We start from the raw sequence: 26632 nt of genomic DNA on the forward strand, positions 1-26632 counted from the left end.
ACGATAAATGAAGCCAAGTTCTGGACTAGCTCTAAGTGTTGTGATATAGTGCCCCGGGTGGCACTTGATATGTGCGTGTGTGCTAGGTCGCTTCAGTCGTGTTCGATTCTGTGGGACCCTAAGGACTGTAGCCCGCCAGGCTCCTCTGTCCATGGAATTCTCCAGGCAAGAATACTGGAATGGGTTGCCATTTCCTCCTCCGGGGGATCTTCCCAGGGATCGAACCCTCGGCTCATGTCCGCCTGCACTGGCAGGTGGCTCTTTACCACTAGCGCCACCTGGTGTAATTTTAGGGGCAGAGACAGGAGGCATAGGGGGAACAAAACCTTCCCCCCACCCCCCTTGTTTTTATCTTTCAATCCTGTTTATCTCCAACAGTCAGTATCAGTTTGGGGCTGATCTGTTTGGGGGTTACCCCTTCGAACATCCGCTGATCTTGGTGCCTTGGAGAACCAACGGTAGCTTGCATTTTATAACCTTGTTTTCATGCTACAGTTTTAATCTTTATAGTTACTTTTCCTTTATGCAAGCAGTGCTGGTTTACCATTCTAAGGAAAGTCTCCATTTTAAATTTATTAACGTAAATATCAGTGGTGTGCAGATGCACACATTGCCTTAAAGAGGGATAGTCTATTGTAGGAATCTCAGCTTCTGCCACCAACTTCCCCGCTCTGTTTCCTCATCCATAAAATGATAATAATGATAACACTGACTTCTGGTTGCAAAAATGCCATGAGGTCACGAATGTCAAGTGCATAGTGCTTGATACAGGTGATCATTATTGGGGCATAAATCACGTGCTGCAAATAACGCCTTTGGCCCACAAGCGGTTCCCTTCCCTTCCATCCCTGATTTCCTGGATGAGGTCCACCTGTCTCAAAACCTCCGTTTCTCCATCTGTGAAATGAAGTTGAGCATTCTGACATAAATGTATCATAGACATCCCTCTTCACCTCCTGCCACAAGCAAACTGGAAGGAACCTGAACAGCGGGTGTGCAAGGGAAGAAGGGTTTTTATTATCAAATGGGAGGTTGGACCTAGCCTAGAACATGTTCTTTTCCTCCTCCCTCTCCTCAGACCCCAAGAGCAACTCGAGAGCTTTGAGGTCTCCCTTGCTTGGGGGGAAAGGGTTGGAGGATGCTCCGAGGCTGACTGAGTGGAAGGAACAAAGCGGGAGGCAGTGGGTTCAGGTCACAGATAGAGAGGGCTCCAAGGGTGGCTCAGTGGTGGTATGACCTGTTGGATGTGGCCGGGGCTCTGGGGCAAGTCACATCGCCTCTCTGAGCCTCAGTTTGTTCATCTGCAAAATGGAAGCAGCTCTCATATCATCAGTAACAGCTAAGACGACTGAGGTAATTTACTTCCGACTTCCTGACAAGATGCCTGGTACACTCCGAATTCTGCTTGTTTTCAAGTGCTGGTAGTTTTTCTCGGGTTTACTTTTGTGTCTTGATGACTTTCTCTTGGTCCTTGACCACCCGCTCGCAAGTGTCTTCAGTGTGTGTCCCGGCTCCAGGACGGTTGGCTGGAGGGTCATCTTCTGGGAAGACGAAGGGGCCTCAAGCCCAGCGGCTCAGGCAGCAGGGGGAGTCGTTATGTTGAGCTCCTGGCGGACGAACCAGGCCCTTGCGTGTGGCATCCAGCTGCGGAGCAGGCAGAGCAGGTGGAAGCGCCACGGGTAGAAGACGCCGGAGGCACGCGTGGCGCCTCCGCGGATCACGGCCAGGGCTGCCTTGGGCCCTTGAGCCGCCTTGACCCTCGTGATGCCCCTGGGGACGGGAGGGTATGCTGGGGACTGCAGCTGGGGCTGAGCAGCCTAGCCACAGCCCTTCCCAGGCCAGCCTGGCCCTGCCTCGCGTCCTGGGCCTCACCTGACTCCCTCGGCGGCTGAGGCACGGTCTCGGAGACCCAGAACGCACATGGTAATGGCCACATTCACTTCCTGCACGTCCAGCTCCCGCCGGAGAGAACTGAAGAAGCTGTCCAGTGCGAACTTGGCTGCTGAGTAGGGGCTGGAGAAGGAAGTGGGCACCCGGCCTGGGGGCGCAGGAGGGCAGTGGCTTAGCGGCTGAAGCCTTTGGGCCCCCTCCGGGTTCGCCTGCATCAGCCCTTGTGGCTTCCCCACGCCCTGCCCCACGGACACGCACCGAGCAATGAGGACACCACCACCAGGGAGCCCTTGCTGTCAGTCAGGCTTGGCAGCGCCGAAGACGTCAACTGCACGTAACTTAGGAAGTTCACCTGGAGGCGGCGACTATGAGTCACCGGGGGGAGGAGGAATCCAAGCCCAGAAGGGGAGGGGCGAAGGCCTTGGTAGGCAGGGGCAGGGCTTGAGGACTGGGACAGCGTTCCGAATGAGTGGGAGAGTGGGAGCATTGGCCCGGGGACTGAGAGCCAAGGGGGCGGAGCCTAGAACCAGGAAAGGCGGGGTCCGGAGCCCCGAGGGGCAGGGTCTGATGGGAACGGGGAGACGGCGGAGTCCGGTGGGAGTGCAGGGCCAGGGCCACGAGGGGGCGGAGTACCTGCATGAGCCAGCGTGTCGACTGGGAGCTGCGGACCCGCGTGCCTGCTGGGGCAGCGCCGAGGTGGTTCAGCACCAGGTAGTCCAGCCCTCCTGGCCCGGAGAGGCCCGTTAGCCTGGAGCTAGTCCTTGAGACTCCGTATCCCCCGGCCCTATGAGACACCGCCCCGAGCCCTGACCCCTGAACTAGCGAAGCTCCGGCCAGCGCACAGACTCAGTGAGTTCTGACCCAGGCACTGCCACAACTAAGATCAAAGAGAACCCGTTCTACTCCCTAACCAGGCTTCAACCTCATCCAATGGGCCGGGTCCAGAGTTCCACCCACTGGATGGGTTCCACCCACTGGATGCCATGAGGCTCCACCCCCTAGTCACGCCCCCGGAGCCATAAATCTCCGCCCTCAGACGGCTGTTACTATCACACCCCCGCCCCAATTTGGGTCTTGCCCCTAAAGCCTAGACCAAGGTCCCAGACTCCAGGCCCCGCCCCTCACCCAGCTTGTCCAGCGCAAACTGCACCACGCGCTCTGGCACCTCAGGGGAGGCCATGTCCGCAGCGATGTAGAAGACCTTGGGAGCGCCCAGCTTCCGGCAGTTCCCTACCACCTGGGGGGGCCAGAGCTGCCCGTGGGCCCCTCCACCCCAACTGATCCCCCTCCACCTGTCGGCTCCATGAGGGCCCCAGCCTGAAGCCTCTCCTCCCCTTCAATGAGCCTCGGATTCCATTTAACATCATCCCCAAAGTTTTACCACTGGGATGGCAATCTGGCAGCTCACGGGGGTGGGGGACATTTTTGCTTGTTCAACCATCAAAATTTAAAATTCAGGAGATTTCAAATAAATCTTGAGATTGCTGGCCTCTTGAAGTTTTTGGAAGGTTTGTCCCCAGGAGATGTATTTATGTGAGGAGAAATGTTTACCCACCTCACTTTTGCCCTTGAGAACCCGAGCTATCAGCACAGCCTTTGTTCACTATCATTACTCTCCTTCAGTGAGAAAAATTCGCTTTACAACTATCTTACTGCTTCAGTCCCACACCAGAACCCAGGAGAAGGTACTTTTCTTGTCTCTGACTCGCAAATAAGGAAACTACGGCTCAGAGAGATTAGGTGACTTGCCCAACATGACATAGGAAGCCCGAATGCTTGCAGGGGTTCAAACTCAATCCCTGTTCCCCACTCCCCACCCCAACTTGAGATGGAGTGTCTCACCTGCTGCAGGAAAGCTTCGGTGTGGGCAGTGAGCACTAGGTGGGAGCCCAGGCGCGCGTAGTGATACGCCAGCTCTTCCCCTACGCCGGCACTGACTCCGGTCAGTAGCACACGGGCTCCCTGGAGGCTGGCTGGCAGTGAGCAGGGGTGGTCAGCTCGGGGGATGGACAGGATAGCCAGACCATCCCTCCCTCCTCCACACCCGGGAACTTACCTGGGTCAAAGTTGTCATCCCAGTAATAGGCAAAGAACAGGGCTCCCAGCCCCGTGAGAAGCAGGACCTTCATGGCCCTCCCTGGGTCTGCAGTGGGAGAGAGGGCAGCCCACAGAGGCCTGGCCCAGAGTTAAACCCCAGTCACACCCATTTTCCCAACAGTGTCTTTGTTCGAACAGCAAGTGATGATGTCCCCAGCCCTGGCCCTGGCCCCTTTTTAATGTCTCCATAGCTACCACCTGGTCCAGGTCATCATCCAGCTCACCTGAGCCACTGCAGCAATCTTACCTGCTGAAAACCCTGCCTGTTTCACTTAGGACAAAAGGCAGGTGACCAAGAAGACCCTGCCTCAATCAGCCCCTCTCGTTCACTCTGCTTGGCCACACTAGCCTCGTCACTGATCATAGGAACCAGCCAGTCACCATCCTGCCTCAGGGCCTCTGCACCAGCTGTTCCGTCTTCGAGGATGCTCTTCCCAAGTACAACCCAATTGCTCTCTCTTTCAAGTCTTGCGGCAACCACCACCTCCTCAGAGGGCGCTTGCCTGGCCTCCTTCTCTACAGCACCTCTCTTCCTGATCCTCCTCTGTTCCTTACCTGTGGAACATTCATCTCCTTCTCAGCACTTGTCATCCCCTGAAATGATCTTGATGATTTATTACCTGTCCAGGCTCCTTCTCTCCCCTTAGACTCACTTCCATGAGGGCGGAAAGGAAAAAGAAACCTGCTTCTGTTTTGCTCACTTTTTTTTTTAATGTTTTGGCCATGCTTCATGCAGCATGTGGGATCTTAGCTCCCCGACCAGGGATAGAATCCAAGCCCCCTGCAGTGGAAGCGCAGAGTCTTAAACCCTATACCACTAGGGAAGTCCCTGTTTTGCTCACTTTTGGATCTTCAATGCCCCAAACCACTTGTAGCAGGTGCTCAATAGACTGATCCAGAGCGATATGAGGAATGTGGGAGGTGAGAAATGGGGGAGCCCAGAAAGACAACTCTATCTGGAGACACCCAGAAGGAACTGGACACTCAGGACTAACTTGGAGATGGAGGTGTCCATGTCATCAGGGTCAAGATGTGACTTCAGCTGTGGGAGTTGATTTACTTGTATCTCAGGGAGAAGGCATAAGAGAGAAAAGCCAGCTAATTAAAGTTCACGTGGTCATGGGTTTCCCCATGAAAAGGGCACAGGCCCATTCCATCTTGGGGTTTCTATCCTCTGAACTGCAGGGGCAAAGATTAGAGGCCATAGGGATCTCTGTCCAAAAAAAAATTGGCATGTCTCCTGCTGCTCCAAACCCTTCCAGGGTTCACCACTTCCCCGAATGGAGACCCAACAGGTCTGGCCCCTGCCTCCCTGTCCATCCTTATCTCCCCCACTTCCCATCCATAAATCTACCAATTCTCAGAGAAATGAACTCCTCGCCTTAACCCAGTTACGCCAGCATCCCCTCAGCAAAGAACGCTCTCCCACCTCTCCCCATTTCCAGAGAAAGCCTTGAAGCCCCTCAGTCCAACCTTCTCCTCAACCCGGTCCTGATCACAGCAGCCCCGCAGCGGTTACCTGGCAAGCTAGGTGGGCGGGGGGCCGAATGGATGAAATAGCTAGGTTGTGAAGGGGGCTGAAAAGGGGGAACCCAGATCCTCGCAGAACCACTGGCCTCCTGACATCGCTGGGCCTGAGTTTTTCCTCTAGACAAAGTGGGCGTGCGACCCACTTGCACGTTCCCAACCGCGCATTCACTCACTCAGGTTTGTTTCTCCCAACGTCCAGAGGGGCCGGGATCCGGGCTTAGGAGCCACGCACGCGCCCCTCCACCCTCACTTCACGGCCGTGTCCCCGGGGCTCGAACCGCGCCCCCCGCGTAGGGTCTGAGTCACGTGATTCCGAACCCCCCTCCTCGCGGGGAGGGGCTAGACTGTGGGGGGACTCAGTTCCAGGCGTTGCCAGGCAACAGCCTCCTGCCTAGCTCTTCCCCTGACCTCACCCCTTAGGAAAGCCCCAACCCTGACTCGATCACGTGACCAACGCCCCGCCTATCAGACAATTCCGCCCTCGTGTTGCCGTGACAACCGGCAGGCAGACTCTTTCTAAGCCTGGGCCCATAGTATGTCGCGCGGGCGTGGGTGGATCTCCTGGGCGCTGGCATTTTGTGGATCTCCCTCAGGCCTCACTCAAGACACCTAAGTTCTATTTCCTTCACGTCACCAGGGCCGTGCCGCGCCCGACTGGATTTCCCAGGAGGCTTGGCAGCTAGACGAACCGTCCGGCGCCTCACGGGAAGTGATGACTATTTTTCCCAGACAGCTTTGCGGTGGCCGGTCCTTGAGGACTAATCTTCGAGGAGACATCTTTTGCAGTCGGACCGCAGCCCATCTTTGGTTTCTCGGAGCCGAGACTCCGACTCCCGGAAGCCTTTGCGGCTGACAAGAGACTACGCGTCCCAGAGGCCCCTGCGGCGCCGCAACCGGAAGCGGCGGGCGAGCCGAGTGTCCTTGCGCGCGGAGCCGAGCGATCATGGTACCCCGAGTTTGGTCTCTAATGAGGTTCGTGGGGTTACCGGGCGGGCCTCAAGCCACCGAAGATGTTCCCTTCTGCGGGCACCCGGCATCTGGTTTGCTCCCGATCGCCTCTTTGCTGCCCGTAGTGTCAGATCTCCCGTGTCTGTTCAGACAGGGTGGAGCTTCTCCACTTCCCGCTTCCTAGCGAGTCCTTGCTTTCGCACTCTGTATACTAGACCCCTCCGTGTCTCAGTTGCCGGCTCTGTAATATGGGAGTGCCGCACGCATTTGTTGCGAGGTAAAGGGACACTTAGAAACCTCCCGCGGGTTCCTCTCGGAGCATTCCATGGGAACTGGAAGGTAGAAGATGGTCAGACGTCTAAAGCCTTAACTTTTCCCTGGCCTCTGCGGGATCTCGAGTGACACCGTCCCTCTGCATGCTTCAGTGTACCAGTTAAATGGCGCTGGATATTCCTGCACGCTCTAAATTAAGTGCTGTGTGTCAGGCCCGCCTCTGGGCTCCCAAGATGCCCCGCGCTTCCCCCTTTAGCTGCCTGGCTTCAGGTGTGTCCCTCTTTAGACTGTGGGCATCCTTCCCCTAGGATTCTAACCCCCACCCCCACCCCTGCAGACCTGGACCTGGGAGGTGGCCAGCAGTGTCTGTTGAGCTACTGTGGTTCCTTTCTCTGCCGGCAGGTTCCTCATCAAGGGCAGTGTGGCTGGGGGTGCTATCTACCTGGTGTACGACCAGGAGCTGCTGGGGCCCAGTGACAAGAGTCAGGCGGTCCTTCAGAAAGCCGAGGAGGTGGTCCCCACTGCCGTGTACCAGTTCAGCCAGTACGTGTGCGAGCAGACAGGCCTGAAGTTACCACAGGTACCCTGAGCTGGTATTGAGGCTGTGCCTGGGAGGGAGCAGGGGTGACAGCTCTGTGATGGCCTTTGATCCCGGGTCCTTCAGCCCTGCTTGGCATCCTTGGCACTGGATGCTGCTCTCCTGGCCAGTGAGGGAGGCTGGGCCTGCCAGGTCTTCTTTCACCAGCCCCTTCTCCCCTTCTCTCCCCAGCTCCCAGCCCCTCCAAAGTTTAACTTTCACATCCGCGACTCTTGGAATTCAGGTAGGCCCTGGTCCATCTGCATGCAGGGGAGGAGCCCCAGATACCCCCCATATCCTTTCCTGGCCATTCCTTTCCATTACTAGCTTTCCTGTTCTTTGTACAACCCCCCTCCCCTAGAGCTAAAAGAGACAAGGGGGTGGAGATTCCAGGGAGTGGGGAGCAATGTGTGACCTCCATCTGTTTCCCTGCATGGAACTGATAGCTGGTAGTGGTACCTCTAAAAGTCTCTGCTCAAAGTGCCTGGCCCTTCCTCCCCACAGGCATCATCACCATGATGTCAGCTCTGTCCGTGGCCCCCTCTAAGGCCTGGGAGTACTCCAAGGAGGGCTGGGACTACCTGAAGGAGCGAACCAAGTAGCCTGTCAGAGGAAGCTGTCTGCCTCAGGCAGGAACAGGGGCAGGGGTGCCACAAACACCAGACTGGGACCCAACTGGGCAGCTCCTGGCCTTGCTGGCCCAATAAAGGACTTGGAAGTGTTCCTCAATCCATGTGCTGGACCCCCGGGAAATGGGCTTCTGGCTCCTGGGGGCCTGACCTTGATCGAAGGCCAAGGTCCACTCCTTTGTATCTGGACCCTGCCCACCGGTGGGCCCTCAACCTGGTAATGGGGACTGGGAACAGACCATAGCCCTTGGGCTCAGGGTTCAGAACATGCTGAGGGCCCATCTGGGTCTGGGGTCTCCTTGGTTTTTGGAGGGCTGAGCACAGGGTGGCACAGTCTGGGGGCAAGGGCTGATCTACACGGCCTGTAGATCTCGAGCCAGCGAGGAAGCCCCCGCAGCTGCTGATTCTCCTTCCTGCTCAGCTCACTAATCTTCATGCCTGGTCAAGTCCCTGCCTCACCTGGTTTCCACTCTCATTCCACCCTCTCCAACCTGAGGATTGCTGGGGAGCACAGACCTGGTGGTCATGGTCTCCCTGGCCCACAAGGGCCCTGACTTCCAGACATCCTGCTCCCCTGGGAAGCCTTCTCTGACACCCCATGCCTACTCTGGGTCAGCTGCCTGGTGACCCACGTCTCTCGATCCAGCGGGGAGGGTGGACCCTTGAGATGCTCCCTGTGAGGTCCCCAGCACCCAGCCGCAGAGGGCATCCCACCATGGTGACCGCAGGAGAAGACCTCTGCCGCTGACAGGGTAGGAGGTGGATGTGGATGGGAGCCAGAGCCTACCCTGGGAGCAGGGAGCAGGCCTGGGTAACGACTGGTGCCCTGAGCTGGCACAGGATTGTCTGTCCCCAAGAGTTCTTGGGTTCATGTCACTCTAGGGGATGGAGCTCACTCAGGACTGTGAGCCAGGAGGGGAGAGCAGTGTTACAGATGAGGGAGGCAGAGATCAGAGGCCAGGGTGTCTCCTAGACTTACCTGAGCATAGAAGACTGCACACATCTGTCCAGTGCATTCAGCCAGGAAGGGGTGGGGAGGGCTGTGTGCTTGGGAAAGGGGATCCCTGCATGACCTGTGCCACCCTGGTCATGATCTGACAGCCTGGAGACTGGCGCTGCTCTTGACCTCTCTGTGCCCTCGTCACGACCCAGATTCCTCTCCTTCGACTTGTATTTGTTGCCAGTGACCAGCTCCCTGCTGGCCCCACCTCTGGGACCACCCTCTCCATCTGTTCCCCATAGACCACGTCTGATGACATCATGGACCTTGCTCACACACCTTTGGCTTGCCCACCCCTGAAAGACTCCTCAGAGGGGCCCCACCTCCCCTCTGTCCTTCTGGGACACACCAGAAGCCCTCAGTTCCCAGAACACAGCTGCCTTTCCCCTGTTGTGCGGCCCCTCAACTAGGCCATCTTTCCTCCTGGCTGACTCCTGTTCATCTGCCTCTGGCTTAGACGCCTCTCCAGGAAGCCTCCCCTGCCCGCTTTCTCCAGTGCTCCTCAGTGCCCCATCGCAGCACCCACCACCTCAGAGCACATTTCCTCAGCTCAGCATCACTGACATCCAGGAAGGATGAATTTGAGTTGGGGGTCACCCCAGGCACGGTGTCCAGCAGTGTCCCTGCCTCCAACCCCCAAAACACCACTGGCACCTTACCCCCGACTCATGACAACCACCAATGTCTTCTGGTGTTGCCAGCTATCTTCAGGAGACACAACTGCCCTATGTGGGTGGAAGTCCAACGTGGGTCTTAGCAGGCTGGAATCCAGGTATATAATGCTTCCTTTGGCAGACTGTGGGGCGTGGGGATCTGTTTTCTGTCTTTTCCAACTTCTAGAGGCCACTGCCCCTTACTCCACCCTCACAGCCAGCAGGGTTGTCTTTCTCTGTCATGTCTCCATCTTGCCCGTCTGCCTCCGTTTCCCTTTTAAGGACACTTCCAATAACAGGACCCTCCTGGGGGACTCCAGGCGCTCTCGTGTGTGAAGGTTCTTAACTGAGTCCTGTCTGCCAGGTCCTTCTTGCCCAGGCAGTATGGAGGAATGATGACAGGGATGTGCCTGGCCTGGTGGAGGTGTATCCAGCCGACAGGTGAAAAGGCCTGTCCTATGTCTGTCTTCCCTTGACTGTGGGCACTGGGGAACGGGCCCAGGCAGCCTTGGTTGTTGGTACATCTCAGCCTCCAGAGAAGGCCAGGCCAGACCCTACCTGAGTGTGAGAGATGGAGCCAAGAAGCAGGCCTCTGATCACTACTCCCCTAATAGTGGAGTGGGGTGCCCCCAGGCCCATCCACACAGACCCAGGGCCACCGGAGACAAGGCACATAGCTGACCTAGGGAGGTGGCACTGCCCCATTACACACTGCCTTCTGCAGTAAACCTGGCCACCCCTGGAGTCCAGGCAGCCCTTGATCCCTGAACACACCTGTACCTTGCGTGGAGTGAGACCCCCTCCCCACTCCTCCATCCTGGTAACTCCCCTTCCACTTGGGCCCTGCCCACCCCACCCAGGCCTACTTTATCATCTGGTGTCCAAGAGCCCTTCTGCTCCTGTCACAGCACATGTGGTCGTCTGCCGTTCACAGTAGGACACAATCCCACTCATGAGGTCCCTAGAGGAGTCAGATTTCAGAGACAAAAAGTAGATGGTGGGAGCCAGGGTGCTGGGGGGAGTCAGTGCTTGATGGGGAAAGAGTTGTAGTTTGATAAGAGGAAGTTCTAGAGATGGATGGTGGGAATAGATGTATTATGCAGAGAATATACACAATACCACTGAATTACACCCTTAAATAATTAAAATAGTAAATTTCATGTTATGTGTATTTTTACCACACAAAACCCACAGAACATCCCATGCAGCAAGCATCTCATATATGGAGGCAGAATGTGGGCGATGGGAACAAACACTAGGCCCCCAAGGCGAGACGGATGGCTGAGATGCACAACCCAGACAGTCCTCTCCTCTGAACTCCAGGCCTGGGCTCATGTTGGGCGTGCTGCTGGCAAGGTGCTTCTGGAAAAACCAACAGTCCCTGAAAGCTGCCCCCCATTCCATCCTCCTTCCCTGAAGGAAGAGCTGTGGCTTAACATCGATGAGTGTAATTTCATTTTACTTGAGGTAAAAAGACACAACACTTTAAATAAAGGGTACTGGAACAGAAACACATTTATTACAAAAAACCAAAAAAAAAAAAAAAAAACCAAAAACAATTTCACATTGTATTGAGCTACAATATGGCAGCAGATTAAAAAAAAATTATTGTACACAGTTTAAGGGAACTCTTAACAGAACATATTCTTGTTGCCACGTGACGTGTAACACAGGAGCCCAAGCACTTAATAGCGGCGAGTGAAGTGGGCGTCGGTGGGTCTGCTCCCAAAGCCACCTCGCGGGATCACATGGCCCCGAGAGGCCCCCCCAGGGGCAAAGCTGCCGCGCCTGGAACAAAGGCAGATTGTGTTTGTTTCCCCTCAGTGGGCTCTGCCCTGTGCCCAGTCTCTCTGGGGCTTTCTTCCCTCCCGGGGCGGCACCACCAAGGGTCAGAGGTGCACCCTGTGAGCAGCACTGACACCCGCCAGAGCCTACAGGCAAAAACGAGACCAATGATGACAGTCCTTACCCGGACATGCCTCCCCGGTTCATCATGTGACCAGACATACTCCTCTCACCGCCTGCAAAACAAGAAACACTCTTCACACAGTGCCCTGGGGCACAAGACAAGGAGTTCAGAGGACACAGGGCTCAGACTCAGGGCTCCAGTCCCTGTTTTAAGACTCAGGTCCCTGGTGGATATATGAGCACATAGGTAACACACACCCCCAGTCCTCGCCAAGTCAAGGCAGAGAGAGAGGAGCTATGGCACCCACAGCACCCCTCCCACCCACCCAGTGCACAAAGAGCAAGGCCGAGTGGTGGGCAAAGCAGAATGCCTCTCCCACCCTCAGGAACAGGGGCACCTCTAGCTGCCCGGTGCTTCTCCACAAAGACACTGCAGGTCCGCTGAGGACCAGTCCTCACCTTGCCACCTCCTGTGGTCCCTGTCCATCATGCCTCCGTCAGCAGCGCCCTGCCAGGCACGGTCCTCCTCTATTCTGCGGCCGTGGTCCCCCCACTCTCGTCTGCCCCTTGGAGAAAGACATCTCTGATTTGGATTGCCCCCATCTTGGCCTTCCAGGACAGCAACGACACTGGGTTTGGGAAGGTGGGTTGGCATTTTGTGATCTCAGCCCTCTGAGCAATGGAGGGCTGCGGGGAATGGAACTGGCACTTGGTCCAAGGCTATTCAGAGAGACTGGAAACAGCCTGGGCTGCAGAGCCCGCACTCAGCTTATTCCCAAGACCAGGAGTTCTCAGCTGGATACACCAATTAGGCCAGCTGAATGTGAGGCCCTGGTGGGCTCCATGGGACATGGGTCACAAACCTGGGTGGAGGAGGGAGCCCCCGGCCCTCGCTCATCCTCTTGTCAGAGCCGTAGCCGCCCCAGCCATCACGGGAGTCGCGGCCATGGCGCTCTGGTCCTCCGTGGCGTTCAGGGTAATGCTGGATGTGAAAGGGCCAAGATAAAAGATCTTAGTATAACACTGAATCCCACAGCCTCTGGGCAACAAGTTAATAATGACAAGGATGACAACTCAGACAGAAGCCCCTGTAGGTCTGAGACAGTGCCAACAGCACTCATACACAGTCTGGGGTCTGGAGGCCTTCAGCTGGCACGACACACCTGTACCTGGAAATCTGCTCACAGCCTGGGCAGCAGAAGCGCTCGTGGAGCCCAAGACTGAACTAGGTGCTCCCTAACCAGAAGGCAGAGGTTTGGGCACCCATGGACCAAAGGGTGGTGGGGTCAAGTGGTTGACCCACAGCAGGAAAAGATGACGATGTGCCAGGTGCCTGCATGCAGAATATAATCATGGAGTCACCAGGGATAAACAGCCTTTTGATTTCAAGAGGGCACTGTGTAATCAGATGACAGAAGCCATCCATGTTCAAGAGCAGCATGGCAGGGCTGGATAGACACACGCAAGTCATCTTATTTAACACCTCCTGCTCCCTTACACAGCTGGAGAAACAGGCTCAGGAGGAGTGGGAGCACCAGGATGTGACCCTGCTCTGGATCCCAGAGTGGGACATGTAACCACCACGTTGCTGCTCAACGTCTCCACCACAGGAAACCCAGGACACCAGGGGCACATTCAGCTGTGTGTGAGACGCACCTCTGGGATGAGAGAAACAGGAATCGCATGAGGGTCATGAACTGCTCCTGAGGCGGCAGGAAAGGCCTCAGGAGCTTGGGCACTCCCAGCCATGTTCTCAAGCTTGGAGGGAGGTGGACAGTATATCAAGGTGCTGTGGTCAGGGAGAACACCAACCCCCAGGATGGCGACTCTGTCTTCCGAGTAACGCCTTGACTGCAACCTTCCCTCATCTTTCCCATTCTCCAAGGAACCCACTAAAAAGTCAAGGCTCTTTGGAGAAAGTTTCTCAAGCTAAATATAAGAGAGAGAAAAAAAAGGATAAAACTGAACTTGTTTTCTAATGTGTTAATGCTGCTAAAGAAAAAATGCTTGGGGAACCACTGACACTCCAGGTGCACCTGAAGCCCATGACATGAGGCATCACATCTGGCCAGCACCGTGGGTCACACGGAACGTTCCAACAGACCCTACCAGGCTCACGCAAAGCTCTCCAGCCATTTAGTACCCAAGTAGTCACAAAGATGTGTACAACGTCAGGGTCAAGGCTATACAAGGCTTCAGAATACCTGCTTGAATTCTAGGCCAGCACAAAGTACAAGCTATTCATTCACGCTGTTGTTCCACAAAGGTTGCAGGTGCCACACTCCCTTACTCCTTATTACTCTAACTTGGGTGGAGGAGGAAGCAGGCATGCAAAAGAAAAGAGAATCAACTGTACAGGGAAAACTGGCTAAAATCACAGCTTCTGACTTACCTGTCCTTCTCTTTCTCCCATGATTGACCTTGAACCTTCTCTCCTGAAAAAGGCAATTCAAATGAAATCATGAGGAGAAACATAGGTTGGACAGATCCCCAAATGGAAAAAATTTCCCAAGTTGAACTTAGATAATTCACACACACACTGCTGGTTCAACTGGGCTTGAGATCTAGAACTGCCGCTTGAGATCTTCATTATGAATGAACAGTGACCGAAAAACAAACAAACAAACAAAAAACACCAAACCAAAAACAGGACAGGGAATGTCCCTGTGGCCCAGTGGTTAAGACTTAGCCTTTCAATGAAGAGGATGGGGGTTCCATCCTTGGTTGAGGAGCTAAGATCCCACATGCCATGGAGAAATAAAACCAAAACATTAAAAAACAAACAAACAAACAAAAAAACCCAAAACATAAAACAGATACAACATTATAACAAATTCAATAGACTTTAAAAATGGTGCGCGCGCACACACACACACACCACCCCCCGCCCCCCCCCCGGAATGAACCAGGGCAAAAAAAAACAAAAAACAAAAAACCACATGAATTAAGTGGCCAGGGTGAGTGGCTGACCTGTCAACGGAGTGGTCAGGGTAGCGGCCCCGGTCCCTGTGGTCAAAGTCGTGGAAGCGGTCCTGACGGTTGAAGTCAGAATGGTAGCGCTCATCCAGGGCTGCCCGCTTAGCTTCCGGCCAGTATGCATCATCTCGCCTGGGGTGGAGGGGTGGGAAGCAAGAAAGTAGGGCATACATTTACCCTACTTAATGGATGACCTCTGGAAGCTGGTAAATAAACTCTCAACAGTCCAACTGCCCCATCACCTCACAGAACGAGAACTAACTTTATGCAGAGTCCATTCTCTGCCACTAGAGCTAAGACCGCCTGGAGGGGTGATATGGGATGTGACTGAACAGCTCCATTCTCTCATCCAACATACCTGAGTCCCCCAAAGACAAAGCTCAGGTCTCCTTACCTGAGGGGTAAGGAGGGGATCCCCAAGGAGGGGGATCAGTGAAGTGGGTGTCAGATCCCTTCTGGGAACTGCTCATGGCCACAAGGGTAGGCAAGCCTATTAGGACAGTTAGTGCACTAACTGTCCTGCCCCATGTAGACTTGACCCAGGAGACACCCAGTGCAGAGGACTATTAGTAGCACCTGCAATGTACCTGTTCAAAACCATTTATATCACTGCAATGATTTCAAAGCCTGGAAAGTGTGTGTGTGTCTATCTGTGCTGGTACTCAAACCTCATGATCTAATAAGCACCACTTTCACCCACTGTTTCTCCAAAAATCTCAAACTACCTCAGGTTTCCATATAAAGTACAGAAATATCAAGTTGAGCTGTAGCAAACACTCATGCTTTTTTCCCCCTTGTGCTTCTTTTTAGACAAAAATCACTCATTAACAGGGTTCTGTGGAACATGGCACAGTTCTAAATGCCACGGGCCACCTTAGGGGTGGCAGCGTGCTGTGGCATGGCTTACCGCCCATAGTCATAGGGTCTGCGGACGGCGGGCCGCCGCTCCTGCTCATAACGCAGCTCCTGCTGGCGCCGCAGCTCCTCGCGCTCATGGTGGATGCGCTCCTGCTCACGACGGCGCTCATGTTCCACCCGCCGACGCTCCCGCTCCAGCCGCTCCCGCTCCATGCGCTCCCTCTCTAGGCGGTGTCTGTGGAAGGCCAGCCTCTCGCGGGCAATGAGCAGCTTCTTGCGTTCCTGCCGTTCCAACTCTGCCTGCATGGACTGCTCTCGCTCACTATGCTCGCGCAACCTGCAAGCAAACAGTAGAGGCTCCAAGGACCCCTGAGCTGCAGCAGTGCTCCCAGGTGGCAATGTGGGGGGGGGGGGGCGCCCTCGAACTGCAGATACATCAGGCTAATTTTTGTTTTGTTATTTCAAATCAACTTTATTCCTGTCACACATCTTTGGTCTTTCAGTGCTGAGAAGGGAAATTTTAATTTAGTTGACTCCTTTATAAATTTTTAGTCCTTTCAAAAGCTCAAACTTAAATAGATTTACTTTTGCATCAAACAAATGAATTTAACTTTTATGTTTCTGTGCAGCCAGCAGTTTATGTTGACATGGGCATCAGTGATATGAGCCAGAGGCCAGTGACTTGAAGCCGCTGAGGAGAGCCTGTCCTGCTCTCAATACTGGGAAATGTCATGACAAATATTTCTATCATGTTAAAGTAAACATCCATTAGGGTCGGTTTCACTGATCTATTTGCCAGTTACTTCACCAAAACTACATCTGGCTGATATGCGTGTTGCCCAAGTCAGTCAACATCCATGGATCCCAACTCACCTGCGAGACTCCGAGTCTCTTGACTTCCTCGACTCTTTGACTTCATCAAAGGACACAACAGACCGCTTCTCTCTGCTGGCCGATTTGCGATCCTGGCTCTTAGACACCTGGTTCACCAAGAAGCATTGACAAGTTAAACCAGGAACAATCAACTGTGTCCAGGCCCAAGCAGCCCAGATCAGAAATGAAGCAGAACAGCAAATGAAACAATCAGGTAACATTGCATTCTCTCTAGAGAAACCTCACTTTGGCTCACCAAAATTGAGTCATAGACTCACTACCAAGCTAAACTGGGATCCATTGCCTACTTTCAGTAGTCAACATTGAAAAGAGAATTTTCTCAGAAACTTTTCATTTGACATTAAAAAAACCACACTTTTTTCAATTTTGTCAAGTGCATCCAAACACATTCTTTAATATTAATCACGCAATGGTGTCCAATCAAGCCCACTTCTGCCATGTCTGAGGATTCCTTATTTGTGCCAAGGGCATTAATTTTTGACATCTATTCATCTTAGCCCTTGAATCCACACTTCGATTTTTGCATTTGACATCATTTGTTAAAAAGAAGGAAGAAATGATCTGATACAGTAAAATATTTCCACAAACATAGTACAGATATGAAATGCCATTAAAAGAACTCTCAGCTTGTAATTGGTCCACAACATTCATGAGCTTAAATGACTGGTCATCTAGCTAGCACAAGTTAACATGGCAGGCCTGAGGCTAGCCGTGGTAACCTTCGCATTCAGAGTACCCTTACCCTAGTCAACAGTTAACTGGCAAAGGTGGCTCACTGTGCCCTGACCATGCAAACGATGGTTTATGCTGAACACCTGCTTTCCTTCTGGGAGTCAGGAGAGGGTACCTATGTGACCAGCCCCAAGTGAAAGGCCTGGGGACTGCAGCTGTAACGGGGCTCCCCGGGCAGAAGCATGACCCTTGTGCTGCTGCACTATCCCTGCCTGGGGAGCCATCTCGGGAAGGAGTCCACAGGGAGCCAGCAGAGTTCCCTCCAGACTCTGTCATCTCCCTGCATCCCTGGAGCCAACCTTAGGCGTAACTACAACTACTTGCTGAGCCCAGTGGGACCCCGAGTGGATCTGGAAATGTGGGTAGTCTTGGGGACCTGGGCCCACATCCATCCTAGTTGTAAGGCTGTCAAGAGTTGAATTATGAACATCCAGAGCTGCCCGTGATCCTAAAACAGCAGGCAGGGTGAAGTGGTAAGAACCTAAGGTGGGCACTCTGTGGATTCTGTGACTCTATGGAGCGTCTGCACGGAGACAATGCACGGAATGAGTAAGATGGAGATTGGGCACAGAGGCAGCCGGAAGGCCGGCTCCGCCAAGTGTGGGTTACGAATGCACAATGGAGAGCTGCTGAAACCCGGGGCCGGCAATGAACATGGACTGCTGTGCCCAGATGCAGGCAAATAAAGCCAATCACGTCCATAAATGAATTTTGAAATGGTGTCTTTTTTTAAAAAACGGGGGCAGTAATTCTTATCGAAACTATGAAGGAAAGCCTTTAAAGTTTCTCAATTTTAAAGTTCCAAAAAACCCTCCATTTTCAGCAGACTGACAAGCTTTCCTCAAATTAAGCTCAAGAATCCCCTAAAATACACAGAGAACTGTCAAAGGAAATAAGCCAGGCAGGAAGAGAATACTCACTCGCTCTTTGGATCCCAACGTTTTGACACTGATAACAGGCACACCTTTAGATTTATCCATCACCACAGTCCGCTCAGTTCCTCGGCTTCCTATAGGAAGAGAGGAGTCAGGTGAGAAGGGACACCTCCTATTGAGAGAAAAGTACTCAACTTCAAGGAAAACAAATGTAGTTTGTGTTGCCCATTAACCACACCAGCCAGGAACAGAAGCCAGGGTGCAATCTCTCATACCCACTGGTCAGCTACCTGACTTTGTGGCTCGAGAGCGCTCTGAAGAGCCAGGTTTCTGATCATCCTGGTCTTCACTCTTCTCTCCACTCCCGTCTTCACCCTTTTTAGCATCATCTTTTCTGTCAGCCTTCTCTTCCCTCTTGAGGTTGGCAGATCTATAAATGGCATGCAGATACAGATATGTGTGAGATGAAACACTGGGGGACCAATCCAGCGAAGACTCCTGCAATGAATACCGAGTGAGGATGGGGCTGCCTCACAGGCATCCACAGGTTGCAGAACACGTAGCCTAGGAGAGGAACTTGACATCTCTAAGGACTGGCAGGAAAATCCTCCAACAAGTGCACAGAAGGCAAGGGGGCAAAAGCCTCACAGCCTTTCCCACCCGTGGAAAAGTGAGGATCGAGACATGAAGAGAAAGGTTATCTTGTCCATAATCCCCGCGAGAAGACTCATACCTGTCAGTATTGCTAGATTTTTCTTTTTTCCCCTCCCCTTCTCTTCTCTCAGAGCTTTTCTTCCCGGCAGGTTCATTTTTCGCCTAAAAAAAGAGAATCAGGTAGAAGTATTACCTTATTTCCTAACGTGGTCAGATCCCAGGAGGAAAATGGCCCCTTACTTTTTCCACTGAGATCATCTTTCCATGGAGCTCTGTTTTGTGCAGGTGGTTAATGCATTTTGTGGCCTCTTCTGCTGTGGACATGGTAACGAAGCCATAGCAGCGAGCTCCAGGACTCCGGGCATTGGTCACAACTTTGGCGCCCACCACCTTGAAGGAAAACACACACGTACATCTCATACATGAAGCCCCCACACAGACCCCTACACTGTGGTTCATGCCACTTCCAAGAGACACCAAGAACAGGTGGCCGACAAGTGGCAGGTAAAGGTTGTGGAGGGCAAAGCTATAGCCTGGCTGCTCCTATTCCATCCTGGCTGTTTTTCTAGGAGACGAGGATGACAGTGAGGTGGAGAGAGGAGAGTGAAGCTGAAGGCAGCGTCCTGCCAGAATTCCATTAATACTATGTAAGCCTGGAAGGGAAATGTTTCTAAATATGCAGTCAGCCAGGTGGACAGTGAAGTAAGAAGACACACCTACAGAAGGAGAGGGACATAGGACAGGTTTACAAAGAGCACTATGGAACGCAGAGCCCACCCTATTACTCACAAAATTCAAAGAGATGTTTCAGGTGCTACAGATACATCCTCACATGCTAGATGTAGTTAACTGATCCAACAGCAGCAGCAAACTGAGGGTGGGGACGCCCATTTATGAGAGAAGGCCCATGGCTCAGAAGTCCCAGTATGTCAGTGGCCATGGCTGATATTCATCTTTATTGCGCCACATGAAATCTGAGCCCCAAAATAAGGATTCCCAGAAGTTTGGTTCTGATTCAATCCACGTTAAGCCTGCAGTGCACCCAAGACACTGCAGGCTCCAGACAGACACTTCTCTGCAGAGAGCAGACATCCGCCTTGAGGGCCACTGCAGAATCAAGAGAAGGGTCCCACTATGTAATGCAGATGTCCAGGGAGTTTTGAGTTACTGTGAGCAACATGTCAAGCTTTGTTTTCCTTGTTAGTTCCTTAACATCAACAGCCAAGATCAAAGATGGTTTTCTCTGTTATCATTTCTGAATCCTAACTGTGAATGAGGGCCTGTGCTAAATCTTACTTGGCAAAGCAGACTGAAGACAAGGAGGCATATGCATGGCAGCTTATCTGGAGGTGAGTCCAGGAAGCACTGGGAGGAAGGGGCAGGGGGAGAAAGGAAGAAGAGGCAGCACTCAATGTGTATGTGTGGGGGCCCCACCTGTCCACCTTTTGTGGGCCGAGGAAGAAGAGAGGGAGACAGGCAAGTATGGCACAGGCGGCTAGAGTTACTCAGCCTAGGGGGAAAACACGGAGCAGAGACGGGGCTCCCACAGCTCTGAGAGCCCCAGGTGTAGAGAGGAGACTCACATGGGACCGGCAACATGCCCCAGACACACCACTTTGTGCTGCAGAGCTGAGGCCTACAGCTGCTCATAGGAGTCTAGATCAAAGATCTTTTGTTCATAACTTATCTACAGCTTCTCTAATCACTATGACTCACAACAATGGGCCACCCAGTCCTCCCCACCCAACAGCAATCCCTCAATAGGTTTAAGGCCAGAGAAATGGACTCATTAAGTTATCAAATAATATGGTGGATTGGAGCCAGGGAAGCACAAGATTTACAAAGTGGACATGGGCTCTGGGAACTCCCGCTGATCTCACATCTCTTTCAGTGGCGTGGACCGGCCACAGGCCTGCAAACCTATGAGTTCAAAGAACCACATGGTATCAAAGTCCTCATTGCAGGGGACAAATCTACACGTAGAGGCCATACTGCATGAGCTCACAAGTAGCTTTGTCGGTTCTTACCTTCCCGTATTTACTGAAAAGATTCTTCAAATCTGTAGCTCTGGTGGTAGAAGAAAGTCCACTAACCCAGAAATTCCTTCCACAACTGCTGCGACCTATTTCAAAAGAAAGTTCCAGTCAAAAACAAGATACAGACAAAATCCTGTGTCTTAAGTATCTTAGAGTCATTCCAAACCAGACACTCTCCCTACTTGCTCTAGAGGCCAGCAGTACAGACACGGCTGGGGCTGGAGGCCAGCCTGCTGTCCTGACACAGGTTCTGGAGTTGCCCACGGGGTGGACAGAACCGATGGCAACGTCCCTTACTATGACTGGTCAGGGGCCATTGGGCCCGTGGCTGGGGTAGCCATCAGCTACCAGATGGCATCACCCATCCCAGTGAGGTGACTCTGGAATGCAAGACAGGAGCTGTCACGGTGGAACCTGAGATACAAACGGTCCCCAGTTTCTGGCCTTCTTTGAACACCAATTAAGGATGAGTCTGGCACAACCAGCAAAACTACTTCTCAATCGGAAAATTAATAAAGGGCTGTTGATAAATCTGCCATACCAGGGACCCACCAAGCCCCAGTATGTGAAACTCGAAGCATTTTCTCCATCTGCATGTGTCACTGTTTCCAAGAAGTTCACAAATCAGAGGGAAAGTCAGATGGAGGAGCTCACAGGACTCTGACAAAATCAAGTGTCCCAATCAACTCAAAGTGACAATTCCGCCCTGCAACCCAGAACCCACAGAGGGAGGAAGCAGGTGGCCAGAGTGGAGAAAGGCTTCGAGACAGGCTCACAGGCCTGTGAGGTATAAATGGGTGTGTGGCTGGGCTACAGCCAACTAGAACCATCGCTCCCGGGGGGTGCCACCCTGCTGACTTACCCTTCTCCTCTTTGGAAAGCTTTTTTGTATCCGAGTCATCTTCGACAGAACTAGAGACAAAAGACAATGTCACTCCAGAAGGAAGAAGCAGAGAGGAAACTAACTCAAAATTATAAAATATGTGCTGAGGTTGCATACCTACCCGAAATTTAGTTCTGAAATAAGTGATACCCCTACAAACGTGTATTGGAAATCTGACCTAACCATAAGATTTCAGACCCACAGGAGTTAATTAATTCTGCTGGGCTAAAGATAATTAGGAAGAATTAAAGAAAACAACCATGATAGGTTGAGAAAAGAAAAAAAGATTATGTAATCAGCTTAAAATAAACAAAGAGAAATCAAACATTCTTTAGAGATAAACTACAATTGCATCAGTCTGGCTGGCCAATTGCAGAAAAACAGCTCATGTGTGTCATTAAACGACCAATGAAAAGGAGATAGCGTCTGGTCTAAAACTGAGAAAAAACAAACCTCATTTTCTGATCAGCGCCCTCACTGGCTGAGGACTCTTTAGGAGCCGGAGGGACTTCATTACAAGCTTCAAAAGCAAACTTCTTCACGTCTTCTTTGCTATCCCCGGGGTCCGGGCTTGAGGCTTCCGGGGGCGCTTCCGCGGCCTCCTCGCTACAGGCTTCCGTGTGCTCTGAGGCTTTACTACTCTGCTCAATTGGCTTCTCTAGCCCTACAGGCTCACAGTCCGTCCTCTCGTCATCGCCTGTCTGCTCCACGGGCTCCCTTTTCACTACCGCTAACAGGGTGTCTGCCTTGCTCGACTGAGCGTGTGCTGTTGACTCGTTGGCCAAATCTAAATCACCCTCCTCCGGATGGGCGCTGTCAAAAAGGTCCTCTTCCTCCGCAAGTTTTCTGTCTGGCCCCACGCTACTTGTTTCCTGTGCAAATGGCTGCTCCAGCTCGGAACCTTCTTCTTTTACTGGCTCAGATTTACAAGTTTCCCCCAAAATGTCGAGTATTTTCTCATTTTCTACGGATTTAACAGGAATAGAATGGCACAAGGTTTAATTACCAGGGAAATAAAGCAATCACAAATGCGGAACTGGCACGGCGGCCACACTAACACGAAGAGAACTGCTAGCTACACAGAGATTGGAAAACCCGCGGGTACACAAACTTAACACTGGTTACACTACCTGCACTCCGACCGACTGCTAGAGTAAGCCTCTATGCTACATGGAAGAGAAAAGCATCCCAGAGATTTATTTAACCCCCAACACCTTCTGGCTGATTCTTGACAGTCTTCATTCTGTCGGCGTGTATATATGACTCTTCCAAATTTAGCTTCCAAAGTCCAAGTTGCTTAACTCAGTGTATCACCATTCACTGAACAGAGCTCAATTTCCAAATTTCTTTGAATTTCTTTTAACAGAACAGTCCGACATGAAAACCAGAATCTCTTCCATCGGTGCTCTGAGATATTTGTAGTCCAGAAAGTGAATAGTATTTGTTTGGAATTCTTATGAAGAAACTTTTTCTTCTTCTGGAATCCAGTTATGTCTCAATGCTTTAAAATGTTATCTCCCTACCACTGCCTGCACTGCCTGAATTAAAAACCACAAAATTAACACACTGCCCAATATCACAAGATCTGTTTTGTGGAATACAAAAGTATTAGCTTTTGAGAGGCATCCAAACTCTCTCTGTATCTGTTTAAGTGCCATGTTCATTTAAAAAGGAATGAGATAGTCTCATCTCACCAATATGTTTTACAAAATGAGAAATCAGCCACTTTCACAGATCTGGTGATATGGCTGGGTTTCCAATCTCTATGATCCTGGTATATTTTGGATCGTAAACCTTTAAAACAATGTATACTATAGTAAGATAACTTTAATATTAAAGAATTCAAACAGAGAAAGTGGAAAACTAGAATGATTCCAAACCCCGTTGCTAAGCTTTTCATTTAACAGTACCTGGCTCCAAGGACGGCTCTTCAATTTCCTGCAACAAAAAACATAAATAAAATTGTGCCAGATGGATGAAACTTAGAATTTACACCCCAAAGTATAACAACTAAGAAGGGAATTTTTAAAACACAGACAAGGAACCTCACAAATGCAACAGGCGAAGGAACCTGCTTGTTCCAGGCAAGAGCCTGCAGGAGAGTTGGTGCCACACTTCATCTACCTCGGCCCCAGGGGACTATCCATGTTTGTTGTTGTCCTGTGCTTTGCTGCATTTCCCAGCGCCTGGCAACATTATCACTTTTAATGGTGATGAACCCATCACATGGCTGTCTCAATTGTCTTAAATGCCTGGATAGCTGTACTTTCAGTTTTATAGTTTTATTGTCTAGCAGAATACCAGACACATTATACCAGATAATCATTTTTCACTAATGCAGTAATAGTTTCCAAAAATTCCAAAGATCAAGGGAAAGAAGGCATAGGTGACTTGACCCATATTTTAACTGTGCGCGGTGGGCTCACAACACACACCTGCCCACCTACCTGGTCAATCGAGTTCCTACAGTATCACATGTGCCTTCTTCCTCATCTCTTCCAATCAATAACCCAGTGAGCCAGCTCTAATTCTTCAACATCCTTGAAGTCCTTCCCAGGAAGCCATTGTCAAGTCACACCACTGTTACTCCTTACCAACACCAGCACTTGGTTTTACTACCCCCATTCCTACCTCCTCCACACAGGCTCATCTGTACCTCATCCCACATCAGGCCAAGTCCTACACATTTAGTGCAGGGACCATGTGCTCACAAAGAGCCTGCCCAACTAAAGGAAGGGACTTTCAACGCGTGGTCACTGGCCCCTGCATTCCCTCTGCTCAAGGGACAATATTCTAGAATTCCAGCCAATTCTGATAAGCATTGTCTAGGTTCCAGGCAGAAATTTAAGCACTTTACATATACATATATTAACCAATCACCACACAGCCCTAGCAAGTTGGTTCTATTAGTATCATCCTTCTTTTCGAAGATTAGGAGTCAGGTACACTGTGGTGGACAAACTTGCTCAAGGACACACAGCAGAGCCGAGATCTGAGCAATGGTTGTGAGACCTGAGTCCACTGATCAGTCCAGGTCTCTACCCTCCGTTCTGTTTACACACAGGCAGGATGGCAACTAGCCTCCCTCCTTGTGCATCTGAGACAGCACAGGTGCTCAGTGTGTAAGTTACATGCACGTGAATGGTGTGCACAGTCCACCGGGCAGTGACCTGCTATCCTGGGGAGCCCTAGAAAACGGGTCACTTTTATAACAGTTTCATTTATTGGTAATCAAGTTTTTTTTCTTTTTCCATTTCACACTGGGAATGAAAGATTCTACACAGAAGGAAACAATCATTTTAGGCAAAATGATTCTCTCTTAACTTTCCCTAGACAAAAACGGGCTATATGTACTGTCCTGACTGGACAATGTACACACGACTGTTAAACCTGAGGAGACACTCAAGAAAATAAGCCTGCTCCTCCTTTTCTTTCTGAGTCAGGAACAGGCTGTCTCTGCAGCTAGAGAGACATTAATCTGAATGGTGAACCAAGTTTCACCAAGTTTTCTTCCGACTTGTACCCTCCTGGAGGCTGGCTGGCTTGTGGCTCACTGATAATACACCCGGCCCCTGTCTGGCAGAGAGAAATGAAGGTCCTGTCTGAAAGGTGGTTTCCAACTAATCAGCATAAGTTACATTATTAAAACAAGAAAAAACAGGGACTAGCATAAGCCTTTTTTTCATTTCCTCAAAAACGTTCTGAAAATCAGATACTCAGGTTTATTTCAACAGTTTAAACCAACATCGGTTGACAGAAAAAGTAAAAGGAAACTTAAGATCCATGTTAATGCAAACTATACCTAAAAGTCAGTCTACATCTTATTTGTTCTCATTTAACTTTTAACACAGGTGTTAGTTTAACCTGTGTTTGATAGCCAAGATGCTACAGTCATCAAGAAAACTGTCAACTTTTTGAGGACAATCTTCCCAAAGGGAAAATCAGAACCCATCTTTCCCAGCTGTGATGTCAGTGCTGTGGCCACCCCACCCCACCCTCCTGCACCCTTGTCTGAGCCCCATTCTTCTGTCCTGGGGAGGGAGGGAGGGGGTGCTGCCCTTGCAGTCTCATGTCTCACCTAGAAGTACTTCTACTGCAGAGGAGGCCCTCCAGGACAGACCCCACGGTTTGTTCTGTTACTGATCAAACTAACAAGAGCCCCCCAAAAGACCTGAGTCTTAACTGCAGAGACCTTCAATGCTGGTGGGGGAGTTGAAACAATGAGCCCTTCTCAATAGGCACAGGAAAGTTGAAAGCAAAACTCCCTCTAGGAGGCCAAAAAAGCAAAACAGATCTTGCAGTGACTTTTAGTTGGGACTGTATCAGAAGTGGATTCCAGAAACTGTAGTCTAACCTTTGATTTTAAAATTATTGAGCCATACAATAATTTACCTGCAATATAGTGAAGTCAGATGATGAAGTATCTAAATTGTTTATACTTTCTTTATCCTCTACCTGTAAAATAAACGGAGAATAAAATTTACAATACCAATAATAGAAATGCCTTCAAAGATGTCTCAGGGCTTCTATTTTTTAATCGCCTTTTCTGTCTAACTGAGAAACATTCATCCTTTTGGAAATAACATAATCCACTGAATTAACGGCACTGAAAAAACGCAATGTATGAGTTAAGTGTATGGAATCTGGAATTACCTTGGCCTTCATTCCTATTCTCATATGAGCTACTGCCTGAAGATGTTCACCTTTACCTTTTTACCCTCCAATTTTCCCAACTGAAAAACTGGCATAATAGCATCTATGTATCTGTGGTTAACAGGATGAAAGGAACTAACAGCTAATGTCTGGCAGACAGAATTCAGTAAGTAATACTCACCATAATTGTATTGTACCCTGGATTTCATCCTAACACAATAAAAGCTAAGGCTTTAAAAACAAGGTCACAGTATTCTAAGACTGACTAGGGTAGTACCAATCCAATGACAGCAAAAGACCAACTTTCCACCTGTTTTGGTATTTGAGGCATCGCAGCTATTACATTACAGAGAAATCTCCTATAACAAGAAGGCTAGAATAGTGTCCTCAAGATGCTTAATGCTGCACTATTCAAATGGAGAGCAGATACAATTATTCCTCACAAGACACCATTTTTCAATGAAGCAAAGTGTGCCTTTCAGACTCATCTGTGATGTGAATGGACCAGCCAAACATTGTACTGAAATGGCATTAAAAGAACATAATTCCAAATTTAGTTATTATCT

The 26632-nt window shown here is 51.0% G+C and overlaps 3 protein-coding genes across 18 annotated transcripts in view; 1 reads left to right on the top strand and 2 right to left on the bottom strand.

Moving 5' to 3' along the window:
- Nucleotides 1-995: 995 nt before the first annotated feature.
- On the bottom strand, nucleotides 996-5957 carry HSD11B1L (hydroxysteroid 11-beta dehydrogenase 1 like). 11 transcript variants are annotated; one of them, XM_043911853.1, is made up of 8 exons: nucleotides 5691-5957; nucleotides 3947-4065; nucleotides 3733-3863; nucleotides 3016-3127; nucleotides 2524-2615; nucleotides 2149-2242; nucleotides 1873-2038; nucleotides 996-1770 (listed from the first exon to the last, which is right to left on the bottom strand). In XM_043911853.1, exons 2-8 carry the CDS (start codon nucleotides 4017-4019, stop codon nucleotides 1575-1577), a joined length of 864 nt encoding a protein of 287 aa, XP_043767788.1. In that variant the 5' UTR covers nucleotides 4020-4065; nucleotides 5691-5957; the 3' UTR covers nucleotides 996-1574. The 11 variants fall into 11 exon arrangements, with proteins under 11 accessions (XP_043767788.1, XP_043767790.1, XP_043767789.1 ...); XM_043911855.1 differs by having other exon boundaries at nucleotides 3947-4033; nucleotides 5691-5926; XM_043911854.1 differs by having other exon boundaries at nucleotides 5507-5926.
- A 397-nt stretch (nucleotides 5958-6354) lies between these two features.
- Nucleotides 6355-8044, top strand: MICOS13 (mitochondrial contact site and cristae organizing system subunit 13). Its single transcript, XM_043911868.1, has 4 exons — nucleotides 6355-6489; nucleotides 7141-7318; nucleotides 7508-7559; nucleotides 7820-8044. Exons 1-4 carry the CDS (start codon nucleotides 6461-6463, stop codon nucleotides 7915-7917), a joined length of 357 nt encoding a protein of 118 aa, XP_043767803.1. The 5' UTR covers nucleotides 6355-6460; the 3' UTR covers nucleotides 7918-8044.
- Nucleotides 8045-11094: 3050 nt separating this feature from the next.
- SAFB (scaffold attachment factor B) overlaps nucleotides 11095-26632 on the bottom strand; it is a 60295-nt gene continuing 44757 nt past the window's right edge. For 2 of the 6 annotated variants that reach the window (XM_043911844.1, XM_043911842.1), the window contains 17 exons: nucleotides 25806-25868; nucleotides 23324-23351; nucleotides 21867-22377; nucleotides 21393-21442; nucleotides 20522-20616; nucleotides 18735-18884; nucleotides 18574-18656; nucleotides 18131-18270; nucleotides 17886-17974; nucleotides 16213-16319; nucleotides 15389-15676; nucleotides 14476-14613; nucleotides 13898-13940; nucleotides 12369-12487; nucleotides 11965-12134; nucleotides 11567-11618; nucleotides 11095-11385 (listed from right to left, as the gene is read on the bottom strand). In XM_043911844.1, coding sequence (XP_043767779.1) covers nucleotides 11283-11385; nucleotides 11567-11618; nucleotides 11965-12134; nucleotides 12369-12487; nucleotides 13898-13940; nucleotides 14476-14613; nucleotides 15389-15676; nucleotides 16213-16319; nucleotides 17886-17974; nucleotides 18131-18270; nucleotides 18574-18656; nucleotides 18735-18884; nucleotides 20522-20616; nucleotides 21393-21442; nucleotides 21867-22377; nucleotides 23324-23351; nucleotides 25806-25868 — 2229 coding nt within the window. In that variant the 3' untranslated portion in view covers nucleotides 11095-11282. The remainder of the gene's footprint in view (nucleotides 11386-11566; nucleotides 11619-11964; nucleotides 12135-12368; nucleotides 12488-13897; nucleotides 13941-14475; nucleotides 14614-15388; nucleotides 15677-16212; nucleotides 16320-17885; nucleotides 17975-18130; nucleotides 18271-18573; nucleotides 18657-18734; nucleotides 18885-20521; nucleotides 20617-21392; nucleotides 21443-21866; nucleotides 22378-23323; nucleotides 23352-25805; nucleotides 25869-26632) is intronic. The other 4 variants (XM_043911845.1, XM_043911848.1, XM_043911843.1 and 1 more) reach the window with 2 other exon arrangements.

Source organism: Cervus elaphus, chromosome 9 (assembly GCF_910594005.1).
Source record: "Cervus elaphus chromosome 9, mCerEla1.1, whole genome shotgun sequence".
Taxonomy (NCBI): domain Eukaryota; kingdom Metazoa; phylum Chordata; class Mammalia; order Artiodactyla; family Cervidae; genus Cervus; species Cervus elaphus.